Source organism: Scyliorhinus canicula, chromosome 8 (genome assembly GCF_902713615.1).
Source record: "Scyliorhinus canicula chromosome 8, sScyCan1.1, whole genome shotgun sequence".
Lineage (NCBI taxonomy): Eukaryota > Metazoa > Chordata > Chondrichthyes > Carcharhiniformes > Scyliorhinidae > Scyliorhinus > Scyliorhinus canicula.
Window position 1 is genome coordinate 114,251,233 of NC_052153.1, and position 13,273 is coordinate 114,264,505.

Sequence of the window (13,273 nt, forward strand, 5' to 3'; positions counted from 1 at the left end):
CCAGGGACCGGTAAGCGAAACAAGCCAATCCAGGATTACTGTCTCTTTCTTTTCTGGAAACACTCCAAGTACCGGCAGACGATGGCTCGAGTACCGGCACCGGTACTCATACCACACTTTGAGAAGCGCTGATCTAGAGGATAAGGGCAGCAGATACATAGAACACTGTCACCTGGAAGTTTACCCCCCCCCCCCCCCCCCCCTCGAATTGATAATCTATCACCTTTCCTTCACTGTTTTGGGTCAAATTCCTGGAATTCCCTCCCTAACAGCACCTCAGGGACTGCAGCGGTTCAAGAAGGCAGCTCAGCACCACCTTCTCAATGGCTTTTAGGGATGGGCAATAAATGCTGGTCTAGCCAGTGATGCCCACATCCCGTAAATGAATGAAAATATTAGCTCAGTCCTAAAAGCAGGAACGCTCACAAAGAATTACAATGTAGAAGCAGACAGTGTGGAAATATTTGAGGCAATGAGCAACTGAAAGTCATCAATTTTTGGGACTGGCCTGATCCTTTCCAATTCTGTACTTACCTTTGTACCTAAATACACTTCCTCAATTTTACACTTAGGCTTTGAAAATAAGAAACTGCAATTGAAAACATAATTATTTATTTATTTAATTACTATCATCTTGACAACAGACAGGAATTTCTTTTTGAGCAAAAGACCTGCCGCTTTAGCATACATTACAGATATCGACTTTACGTGGAAATATAAAGAAATTTATGACAGAAGCAGGTTACTTCACCCATGTCGTCAATCCAATTTTACAGCTTCATGTGTTGACAAATGCTTATTTTGACTGTCATACTTTCTTTTTAATATTAATCTTCTCTTGAAACGGATCTCTGTCAAATCTACATCAGTTTAAACTCCATTCTTGTGAACCAGTAAACATGAAAAGCTCTTGACGTTTCAAAAGGCATACAGTTGCAACATAATGTATCAATTATATTCATTTTATTATGGACACCAGCTCTAAATCAGAAATGCAGCGAAAAATTTACCACAGGGCACTTTTCAAAAATATCTGAATATGTTCCTAATTTAATCTAAAGCAATTATAATGTTTTGAATGTACTCCCTCCCAACTACTTCAGAACAAAGACAAATGCAGTGCCAGTTTTGTCCTACATTACAGACCAAACAAAAACACAGCATGCTCAATAGGTTTACTATAGGAATGGTTTCAAAATAAATATAACTAAAGCCAGCAACATGAACTGATTTACTTCTTCTTCTTCTTCTTGTTTTTCTTGCCACCTTCCCCAGGTTGTGCATTCTGATCTCCTCCTCCAGCCTTCTGAGTCCTGGTCTTCAGTTTTGGAATCATTTCAGCTACATATAACATTACTGATTTGCCTGGGGAGAGGGAAGAGGCAGGAAAATCATAGAAAATTAGGACTTTCTTTAAAAATGTATCAGTGATTTTGAAACAGCTCTTTAGTTCACACTGTTTTATTTTCATTGCCAATAAACTCCCACAGAGACTCAAAATATTTTTAAGCGTCCCTTTCTTGCCCCAAATAACCAATTGATCACTCGGAACCACTCCCTTCAGATAGAAAAGTATACCTTGCCCAGATCTGCCAAAAATTAGAAATTCTCGAACTCATTTCTTGATATAATACTAACTTTAGTTGGGTCTCCTTCCCCCCCCCCCCCCCCCCCCCCCCCCCCCACGGTCCAAAGATATGCAGGTTAGGTGGATTGGCCATGCTAAATTGCCCCTTGGTTCCCAAAAGGTTGTGTGGGGGTAGAGGGACCGGGTGGAGGAATGGGCTTAGGTAGGGTGCTCTTTCCAAGGGCCGGTGCAGACTCGATGGGCCGAATGGTCTCTTTCTGCATTGTAAATTCTATGATACTGTGAAATAATAATAATATTTATGTTTAACTTACAATGAACTTAGCACTTTTCTGCCAAACTTTGGACACATTCACTCTGCCGACTGTACAGAACTCAGTCCAGAAGTGAAAGAGCCTTTTGAAAGTGGATCTATTCTAAATTTGACCTACTGCACATTTCTAAACTTTTCCATTTAAATATCTTCCTACATCAAGTTTTTGTCAATATCTTTACACTGCGGGCAGCATGGTGGCGCAGTGGTTAGCAGGCTGCCTCACGGCGCCGAGGTCCCAGGTTCGATTCCGGCTCTGGGTCACTGTCCGTGTGGAGTTGCACATTCTCTCCATGTTTGCGTGGGTTTCGCCCCCACAACCCAAAGATGTGCAGGCTAGGTAGATTGGCCACGCTAAATTGCCCCTTAATTGGAAAAAATGAATTGGGTACTCTAAATTTATTTTTTTTAATTTAAATATCTTTCCACTGCTTCACAGAGATGCTGCTCTAGATCATACTTCCACACTTATTTTAAGCAATCTGCAGGTCATTCAAACCATCAACTTTGCTTGTGATTGCATTATTTGTAATTTCTCCCCTCTAGCTGCTCTATACCGTACCACCTCAAAGTCCCAAACAGGAAATTTACTCATCTTTCCGTTCTAATGAAGAACTACATCCAAAGTTGACCTAACTGCCCATAGTTTTTAAAATGGGAACTTCTAAAACTGCACAATATTAAAGTTGTACTTTTCAAATTTTATAATGTGGTCCTTAAATGTTGATGAAAGCAAGTAATGTCAAAATGCATGAGGTCATTTTACATAGACATAGATTTACATAGAATTTACAGTGCAGAAGGAGGCCATTCGGCCCATCGAGTCTGCACCGGCTCTTGGAAAGAGCACCCTACCCCCTACCCAAGGTCAACACCTCCACCCTACCCCCTACCCAAGGTCAACACCTCCACCCTATCCCCATAACTCAGTAACCCCACCCAACACTAAGGGCAATTTTGGACACTAAGGGCAATTTATCATGGCCCCATCAATTTTATGATGACCCCATGAATACACCACACTCATGGTTATAGATATTAAATATAAAGCTTTCAATAATTTGTAAATCTCCTGAACAACGAATATCTCAACTTTGTATACATGCTCCAAGGTAAGCAGGCAAAAATACATCATGTGCTTGCAAAGTGAAGTTAGTCTTCAATTGTTGTCAGTCATTGGGCAAACTTTACTAATTTATAAAATGGAAGGAGGAGTTTGCTGGGTTATAACACCTGATTAATGGGAGATTAAAGATGCAGGAATAAAGCAATGCAGGAACACAGTGAATTAGAACTACTGCTCATGTCCAGGATAAATATGAATATAGACCAAATGGGCAAAATAGCCCATTTCGGTAACTTTTTATGCTCCAATATCACAGTCTAGAGAAAATAAAACAGATAAATCAGTGTCACAAGACAGAGAAGTTTCCATTTAAAATGAATACAATTCATCACCTGTACAAGTTGTAAGATTAAACAAGTCACTTGTAAGAAAGTGTACATATGTTGAACAGAATTTTCATGCTATCCTTACTCTCCTCCAGTACAATTAGATTCAGAAAGTTCATTGATTTGAGGTCTTTGATGTTTATTCAGCTGTTTCACAGATTTCGAGTGCCATCATATGACTAGCAGAGATATTTGAAGCAAGATAAATCAGTTACTGCACAACAAAGCAATAGAACTTGCCTTGACAAAAATCTTCACTCAAAATATAGAATCATGGAACGAGCGGGGGCAGGAGGCGATTAGACCCACTGAGCCTGGGGAGTTATCCAATTAGTCCCACTCCCCTGCTCTTTCTCCATACCCTGTATATGGTTACCCTTCAGGTATTTATCCATTTCCTTCTTGAAAGTTACTACTGAATCTGCTTTCACCATCTTTTCAGGCAATACACTTCAGATCACAACTCACTGCATAAATATTGTTTCCTCATGTGGCTTCTACTTCTTGTTGCAAACACCTTAAATTTATCTCTTCTACCACTGGAGACAGTTCCTCTTTACTCTATGAAAAACACACATAATCTTGAACAACTTTATCAAATTTATTTCTTAATCTTCCCTGCCTGAAGGAGAACCACTTCCTTTAATCTTTTCACATAACTGAAATCCTTCATCCCTGGTACCATTCCAGCAAATACCTTCTGCCTTTCCAAGACCTTACCATCCTTCCCAAAACATCATGCCCAGAATGGAACATGGTACTCCAGCTGAGGCTGAACCAGTATTTTATAAAAGGTTTAGTATAACTTCCTTACTTTTACACTCTTATGCTTTAATAAGGTCAAGGATCCCATCAACCTTCCCACTTCTGCTGCCACCTACAAACGCTTGTGTACATACATTGCCAGGTATCTCTATCCCCTTTAAATCCTACCATTCAGTTTATATTGTCACTCCATACCAAAATGTATCACTCACACTTCCGTATTAAATTTTACCTGTCATTTTATCAATCAAAGTCCTCCTGAAGTCTGTTATCCTCAGTGATAATGAGATTGCTGAGTTCTCCATCACCTGCAAGCTTTGAAATTATGCTCCCTATATCCAAGTTTAGGTCATTAATATATATTAAAAGAGTAGAGATTCCTATATAGACTCCTGAGGAACATCACTGTATACTTATACCCACCCTGAAAAAAAAACCATTCACCACTAGTTTTGGTTTCCAGTCCCTTAACCAAATTCCTGAGCATTCTGCCACTGTCTCTTTAATCGCATCACCCTTGCTGTTGCTAACAAATCTAGTACGTGACACTTTGACAAACACTTTAATTAGTCTTTATGTTAATGGTACCAGGATATATTTCCATGTTTGTGAATAAAACACATTATTTGCATTGAAAATACGAAGTGCATCGTATTAGACATTGTTCAGGAAAAATAAAAATTACCTCATGCATAAGACATGCTACATAGTTAAAAGACCTTTGCACATGTTTTACAGATTCAATTACTTACGTGTGGGAAACTGCTCTAAACAGAAGGACCCATCTTCATTTTTCAGTTGAACCCGTATTCTGCCTCTGAATTGTACATCTCTGTTCCACTCACGTGGGTAAAGTTTATTCTGAAAATGGTGTACAAAGTATACTAATGGGACTGAAAAAACACCAGGAATCTTAGATACTCAATATTCAACAAAATTAACATTAAACATAATAAATACCTCTACTGCCACGATCAGTCCTGCAGCTGCACAAACATCTCGAATTTCTCCAAATGTTGGGTTTTCAACAGCCTTTACAGAAAGAAAATTACCAATGACAACAATTTCCATTGAGATAACACATTTTAAATAAAGCATGCACTTCACAGTAAATTCATGGGCGTACCGAAAACACTTTAAAATTGTTTTTACAGAAGTTTTACATTTTATGCAGTGTTCATTCAACATAGGTATGTTCATCGGTTACAATATAGAAGACATTTCCCTTGGTGAAGACATACCCCCGCTTCCTCCCCCCTTGGTCCCCCCCCCCCCCCCCCCCCCCCCTTGTTATTTCAGGATCTTTTCGCGGGTCAGTTATTATAAAGTGGGCAGTTATCTTTCACTGACATGTATGCGGTGATTTCCCCCCCCCCCCCCTTGTCATTTGGCCCCATCCCCTTCTCCTCCCTCCCTCCCACCCACCTCCGTCTCATCTCACTTTTAGTGTTTCTTTGGGGGTTCTGTTTCTTGTGGCCTTGCTCTGGGCTCCCGATATCGGTTCTGGCTGTTTTCCAGCCTCCTCCTCCTTCCTCCCCCTCAACCCCAGTCAATTCCTTGCTGTCTCAGAGGCTCCGTGTGCACACACCCCCTCGCTCTATTGGTCTCAAACAGATTTAGAAACAAGTTGGTGAATGACCTCCATGCTCTGTGGTAGCCATCCTCTGACCCTCGGATAGCAAACTTGATCTTCACCAGGTGGAGAAATTCTGACAGGTCTGCCAGCCAGTCTGCAGCTGTGGATGGTGCTATGGATTGCCAGTCGAGCAGGATTCTCCGGCAGATGATTAGGGAAGCAAAAGCAAGGGTGCGACCATCTTCCTCATGAATAGTTCTGGCTGATCCGATACAGACTGCCATTCTCTGGCACAGCTCCACCCTCACCCCCACAACCTTGGACATTGCCTCAAAGAAGGCTGTCCAAAATCCAACATGTCTGGGCATGTCCAGAATATGTAGGCATGGCTGGCCGGGCCTCCCTGGCACCGTTCACATTTGTCCTCCACCTTAGTGAAGAACCAGTTCATTCAGCGTCTTGTCAGACCTGCCTCCCATCCGCTGACTCCATCTACACCTCCCGATGCCTTGGGAAAGTGGGAAGCATAATCAAAGAGCCCTCCCACCCGGCTTTCTCACTCTTCAACTTCTTCCATCTGGCAGGGGTTAGAACACGCACTAACAGATTCAAAAACAGTAGTTAACAGACACCTAAACAACCTATCTTCTCTGCTGAGTAGTACCACACTCCTGTACGCTTCACCCAATGCCGGTGTCTATGATTTACATTGTGTATTTTTTGTTTGCCCTATGTATGTTCTTTTCATGTATGGAGTGGTCTGTCTGAACTGTACGCAGAACAATACTTTCACTGTACCTCGGTACACAGGACAATAAACAAATCCAGAATCCAGGTGCGCCCTGCGCACAACTTTCTGTTGCATGAGGAGGTAGAGTTGACCCTGTTCGGTGCTTCGCTCCAGAGTCCCTACCCTATTTCCACCCCCATTTTCTTCCTCCCATTTTTCGTCCGGTGGGGAGCGTGTCCTTTTTAATAATCGTCCGTATAGGTCCCCGCAGTTTCCCCTCCCCAGATTGTCCACGTCCAGTTGCTCCTCTGGCATTGTGTGTCTCGGGATCCATGTGTATGCTGTTGTCTCCTTGCGGAGAAAGTTCTTAAGCTGTAGATGTTGTAGTTTGTTTCAGCTAGGTACCTGCAGTCTCTGTCAGTTCCTCTAAGGTGGCTAGTCTGTTTTCTGTGTAAAAGTCTCCAACGTCAGTGCCCCCCCGGTCCAGTCTCCACCTCAAGATCGTGCCAAGCATGGCTGGTGCGAATCTCTGATTGCCGCAGATGGGGGGTCTGGTGACAGTTCGGTCAAGCAGAAGTGCTGCCTCGATGGGCCAAGTGGCCTAATTCTGCTTCTATGTCTCACGGTCTATGGGTCGCCCCTGTACAGGAGCTCTCCTTCATCCTCACTTATTCAGTGTCTGCTTTCACCCATCCCCTCCCTCTTTCCACCATGGCTGCCCAGTAGTAGTACTGTAGGCTTGGGAGGGCCAGTCACCCCATGTTTCTACTTCTTTGGAGGACTTTTTGGGAGATTGGAGTACTGAAAATTTATGTCAGGAATGATTGTGCAGAGTAACCAAAAAGCTTTGTCAAGTGATGGATCTTCAGATCGGTGAACATTGGTGAGGTGGGAGGGATGGAGGGGAGAGGACGAGGTTTAGGGAGGGAAGTCCAATTGGTAGAACAAGGTACCAAAAGGTTCTGCAATTACTGGTAAAGTTAAGGGAGTGCAGATGTCCAATATCACAGAAGGTCAAGGAGAAGGTCTGGATGTCCGTTGCACATTTGTGCCAGGTAATCCTGTTTCTGAAGTTGGTAGCTGAGGAAGCGAGGGCAAAGATCGACACCAAGCTGATTCCGGAGTTAAAAATTCAGGGAGGGAGTGAGACTAATGCTGAAATTGTTATGAAAATATTCAGGTCAGGTAGCATCTCTGCAGGGAGAAACAGAGTTAATGCTCAGATCAATTACTCCATCAGAATTTTATTCATGTAATAGGTTTTGAGCAAATGTAATGGGGGAATTTCACTTCACAATTTTGTCTCACCTGATGCTTTAACAAAACCTTTTCTTCTTCCTTTCAGTTTTAAAGGATAACTAGCTCCAACAACTCGTGTACCAACATCCCTTCAGATTATCCTTTCCCTTCACTTCACTCTTCCCCCCCCCCCCCCCCCCCCGACTCCAATCCTTCTGAGCTCACCCCTGGCTGTGTATTCATGGCACTCCCGAACCTGGAGTATTTCCAACATTTTCTGTTTTCATTTCAGATTTCCAGCATCCAGAGTATTTTACTTTTGTACTAGAATTGACAGGGTTTGCAACAGCAGTCGCAGGGTCAGACGATGGAGGAGAGCTGTTAAAAGACTGCAAAGTTGAAGCCAGTGAACTGAGAGGAACAAAGTGAAGTCAAGGTGAAAACCAAAATCACTCCGAATAAAATGCTGCAGAGACTGAAGAGGCTAAAGGAGAGACTGAGGACATCTTGAGATAGAAAACAGTCAGATGCTTGGGGAGTGCCAGACCAAATGTCACTGAAAGAAAATAAGGGCAATAGAAAAGGATAAGATGTTCAAAAGGAGGAGAAAGAGCTGCAGGAGTCGGGAAGAAGCGATGATGCAAATTGGAGATAAGGACCATACCACAGTGTGGACTGCAGAATACATAGTCAGTATGGCTTTGTCAGGGGGACATCATGTCTTGCTAATGTGATTGAATTTTTGAGGAGGTGACTAGGTTTGTAGATGAGGGTGGTGCAGCTGATGTAGTCTACATGGACTTCAGTAAGGATTTTGACCAAATCTCACATGGGAGCCCGAGTAAGAAGACAAGAGCCCATGGGATTCAATGCAAGTTGGCAAATTGGATCCAAAATTGGTTTTGTGGCAGGAGGCAGAATGTGATCGTAGAAGGTTGTTTTCGTAACTGGAAGCCTGTGTCCAGTGGTGTTCTGCAGGGATCGGTGCTGGGTCCCTTGCTGTTTCTAGTGTACATTAATGATCTGGACGTGAATGTAGGAGCTACGATCACTAAGTTTGCCACTGACACAAAAATTGGTGGTGTGTTAAATACTGAGGAGGAAAGCCTTAGATTACAGGGTGATATATACGGGCAAAACAGTGGCAAATGGAATTTAACCCTGAAAAGTGAGGTCATGCATTTTGAAAGAACTACAAGGCAAATGAATAGAATGATAGGACCCTAGGAAGTACAGAGGATCAGAGGGATATTGGTTTAGGTCCCTGAAGTGAACAGGACAAATAGATAAGGTGGTTAAGAAGGCATGTGAGATATTTGTCTTTAATAGCCAAGGCATAGAATAAGGGAGGTTATGATGGAGCTGTATAAAACACTGGTTAGTCCACATCTTCATTTGCAGTTCTGGTTGTCACACTATAGGAAGGTGATTGCACTGGAGCAGGAGCAGAGGGGATTCACCAGGAAGTTGCCTTGGCTGGAGCATTTCAACTCTCAAGTGAGGTCGGTCAGGCTGGGGTTGTTTTCCTTGGAGCAGAGAAGTTTGGGGGGGGCTGAGTGAGGTGTATAAAATTATGAGGGGGGTGTAGAAAGGTACTTTACCCTTCGTGGAGGGGGCAATAACTAAAGGGTGTAGATTTAAGGCAAGGGGCAGGAGGTTTAGAAGAGATGAGGAAAAACTTTTGCCCCCAGAGGGACTCACTGTCTGAAAGGGTGGTAGACGCAGGAACCCTCACAACATTTAAGAAGTATTTAGATGAGCACTTGAAACGCAATAGCATACAAGGCTACGGGTCAAGTGCTGGAAAATGGGATTAGAGTAAATAGGTGCTTGTAGGCAGGCGTGGCCACGATGGGCCGAAGGGCCTCTTTCCATGCTGTAAAAATTCCATGACAGTCAGCAGTTATCAATCATCCTTAACCTCACCTTTTCTATTGGTATTCTTCTTCCTTCTGCTATAGTCTTTTTGCTGTTTATATATGCTGGATATATGCAAATAAACCTACAAAGGCAAAAAAAACATTTAGAAACCTCAAAAATTTCCCTAGGTAATCACAAACAAAACTCCAATAAGTAAGAAATTTACAGCACGGTAGCACAGTGGTTAGCATTGTTGCTTCATAGCACCAGGGTCCCAGGTTCAATTCCTGGCTTGGGTCACTGCACGTTCTTCCTGTGTCTGCGTGGGTTTCCTCCACGTGCTCCGGTTTCCTCCCACAAAAGATCAGCTGTTAGGTGAATTGGACATTCTATATTTTCCCTCCGTGTGCCCGAACATGCACCGGAATGTGGCGACTAGGGGCTTTTCACAGTAACTTCATTGCAGTGTTAATGTAAGCCTACCTGTGACAATAAAGATTATCCTTCTCGATGCAAACTTATCTAACTCTTCCCCCGCTGACTCAATTATCAGCATTGGCTATCATTAATGTTGATTTTTTACTGGTTTCCACAATAAACCTATATCTCAAAAAATATAACTTGATCTTTTATAAACACAAACATTTAGTTATGTGTTTCTGAACAGATTTGTTTTTATATTCATACAGCTCTCGATTTAATATAACCTATAGCAATGCTCAATTTCCCACTCCTTTTCAACAGCGCTTTCAGATAACACATGTTGGAGATTTATTTGTATTCCAGTTGCTCTGTACTTTCTGGCTGGTTTCTCAGACAGTAGTATGTGCAAGATGAGGCCAGTTAGCAAACATGGATAGAGAACTTGTTGGTAAAATTACGGGGAGTGTGGCAGCGGACAGGAAATAGGTTCAAAGTCATTATCCTGTTGACTGGGTGTCTCTCAAACTGGAGCGATGACCAGCTAAAACGGGACTCGCCTGGCAGCCGCAGCTGTAAGCAGTCGCTGTACGAGGGACCCCCAAAATGGTGAGAAAGTGAAAGGTGTGGAATGTGAAGAGGCTGATACAGCGGAGCAGTCTGCGCATGCCCGAGACCTGGGGCAACCCACCCCGCTTTATGACGACACAATAAAACTGCAGGGTTCTAGAATGGAACGTTCGGACATTTCGCTACTAAACAAAGAATCCTTCCCAACCTCAGCACATTAAACAACACCCTCCACTAGCGGGCAGGCTCTTACCGCTCTCTATCAGCGTGACTCTTGTCCAGATACACCATGTTGTCTCACACCACTTCCTGCTGATTCACTCTCTATCAAACCAGGAGAGCCACCTCTACACTGCACCGATTGGTCCGGGCTCCTCCGCCTACAGATCCTACTGGATACTGCAGCTGTCAATTTCCAAAGCACCACAACTTCCGCTTTACCCAGACTTTAAATAATCTGGTCCCGAAAATTAGATTCCTACACCCCCACCCCACCCTCCTTGAAATGTCACCTTTAACAAGGGAGGAGAAAGACATATCCAAACTAGAGAACAATAAAAAGAAGTTGTGAAAATAACTTTTAATAAAACCAAGTAATGCTTCAGGCAACAGATATAAAGATTTACAAAAGGGTTATGATGCACGATCAATTGCACAAAGACTCAGATTGGGTACAACTGTGGCTTTATTGCAGTCAGATGCGTGGCCTCCTGCTGCAGCTGGCAAAATGGCAGATCAATGGAGGACACGCATATGGGGCAGCACGGTAGCATGGTGGTTAGCATAAATGCTTCACAGCTCCAGGGTCCCAGGTTCGATTCCCGGCTGGGTCACTGTCTGTGTGGAGTCTGCACGTCCTCCCCGTGTGTGTGTGGGTTTCCTCCGGGTGCTCCGGTTTCCTCCCACAGTCCAAAGATGTGCGGGTTAGGTGGATTGGCCATGCTAAATTGCCCATAGTTTAAGGTTAATGGGGGGATTGTTGGGTTACGGGTATAGGGTGGATACGTGGGTTTGAGTAGGGTGATCATTGCTCGGCACAACATCGAGGGCCGAAGGGCCTGTTCTGTGCTGTACTGTTCTATGTTCTATATTTATACAGCTCCTAGTGGGTGGAGCCAGTTGGCAGGGGCTACAGGTGAACCTGTAGTACAGGTTCTACCTTACATCCCCTAATACAGGTGTACACAGTGGTTCACCACAGGTTACAGCACAGAAAGAGGCCTCCTCTCATGGATGACGGTTCTCTAGACCCTTGACCCAGGCCCACCTTTTCCCTCGTAGCCATGAATTTTTTTTCTCTTCAGGTAATCATTAACTCTCTTTCAAAAATCTAAATTGAATCTACTTTCACCACACACTCAGGCAGTCCATTCCACTTGCAGCAAGGAAAGTTTTTTTCCCTCCTGTCATCATTACATCTTTTGTCAGACACCTTATATCCATATCCTCTGATTCGTCCTGCTTTCAATAAAGCTTCTCCCTCTGTTCAGACCCCCTTATGGGGCAGCACGGTAGCACAATGCGTAGCACTGTTGCTTTACAGCTCCAGGGCCCCAGGTTTGATTCAAGTTTGGGTCACTCTCTGTATCTGATAATACTCCCCGTGTCTGGGTGGGTTTTCTCTGGGTGCTCCGGTTTCCTCCCACTAGTCCCAAAAGTCGTGCTGTTAGGTAATTTGGACATTCTGAATTCTCCCTCTGTGTACCCGAACAGGCGCCAGAATGTGACGACTAGGGGCTTTTCACAGTAATTTCTTTGCAGTGTTAATGTAAGCCTACTTGTGACAATAACGATTATTATGTATTATATTATGACTTTAAACACCTCCATCAAAACTTCTCCTAATCTTCTCCATTTAGGAGAACTTCATAGAATCATAGACAATCTATTCCCACTTCAATCTATTCCCACAACTGAGGTCCCTCATCCCTAGAACCATTCTCATAAATCTTTTCTACACCTGTAACACTCACATATCCTTCCTAAAACTAGTGCCCAGAAATGGACATTACACCAGTTGAGGCTGAACTAGTGTTTTAAACAGGCTCATCATAACTTCAGAAAATGCTGGAAAAACTCAACACGTCTGACAGCATCTGTGGAGTGAGAAAACAAGTTAACATTTTGAATTGAATATGTCGTCTTCAGAACTAGAATCATATTTGACTTGAAATGTTATATCGCTCTGTCCACAGATGCTGCCAAACCTGCTGAGTATTTCCAACGCACTTTTATTCAGATTTCCAGCATCCAGCGCATTTTGCTTTTATTATCATAACTTCCCAAATTTTGTACTCAACGGTGCTTTATTAACCATTTCTCAACGTGCTCCAGTTGTCATCTTCAATGATTTGTGCGCTGTGCATATATATCCACGGGACCCTTTGCTCCTGCACCCACTTCAGAATTATGCTCCTTGTTTTATATTGCCTCTTCTCATTCTTTCTACCAAATTGAATCAATTCTTACTTATTTGCTTTAAATTTCATCTGCCAAATGTCCAACCTGCTGATGCCCTCTTGATGTTTCTCACAACCTTCAGCACAATACTTCCAAATTTTGTGTCATCTGGACATTTTTAAGTTGTGCTCTATACACTCAAGTATGTATCAAGAAAAATGGGTTCTAACACCGATACCCGAAGACCCTATTGGATAAGTTCATCCAGTCTGAAAACACCATTCACTACTCCACCAATTTTGTATCCATGCTGCTACTGTCTCTTTTATTCCATGATCTTTTTGGAAGTACATTTATACC

The 13,273-nt window shown here is 43.1% G+C and overlaps 1 protein-coding gene across 1 annotated transcript; it reads right to left on the bottom strand.

The window, feature by feature from the left end:
- Window positions 1-595: 595 nt before the first annotated feature.
- srp19 (signal recognition particle 19) lies at window positions 596-10,912 on the bottom strand. Its single transcript, XM_038805083.1, has 5 exons — window positions 10,767-10,912; window positions 9,590-9,665; window positions 5,079-5,150; window positions 4,871-4,979; window positions 596-1,365 (listed from the first exon to the last, which is right to left on the bottom strand). The coding sequence occupies exons 1-5, from the start codon at window positions 10,802-10,804 to the stop codon at window positions 1,232-1,234; spliced, it is 429 nt and encodes a 142-aa protein (XP_038661011.1). The 5' UTR covers window positions 10,805-10,912; the 3' UTR covers window positions 596-1,231.
- Window positions 10,913-13,273: the final 2,361 nt, after the last annotated feature.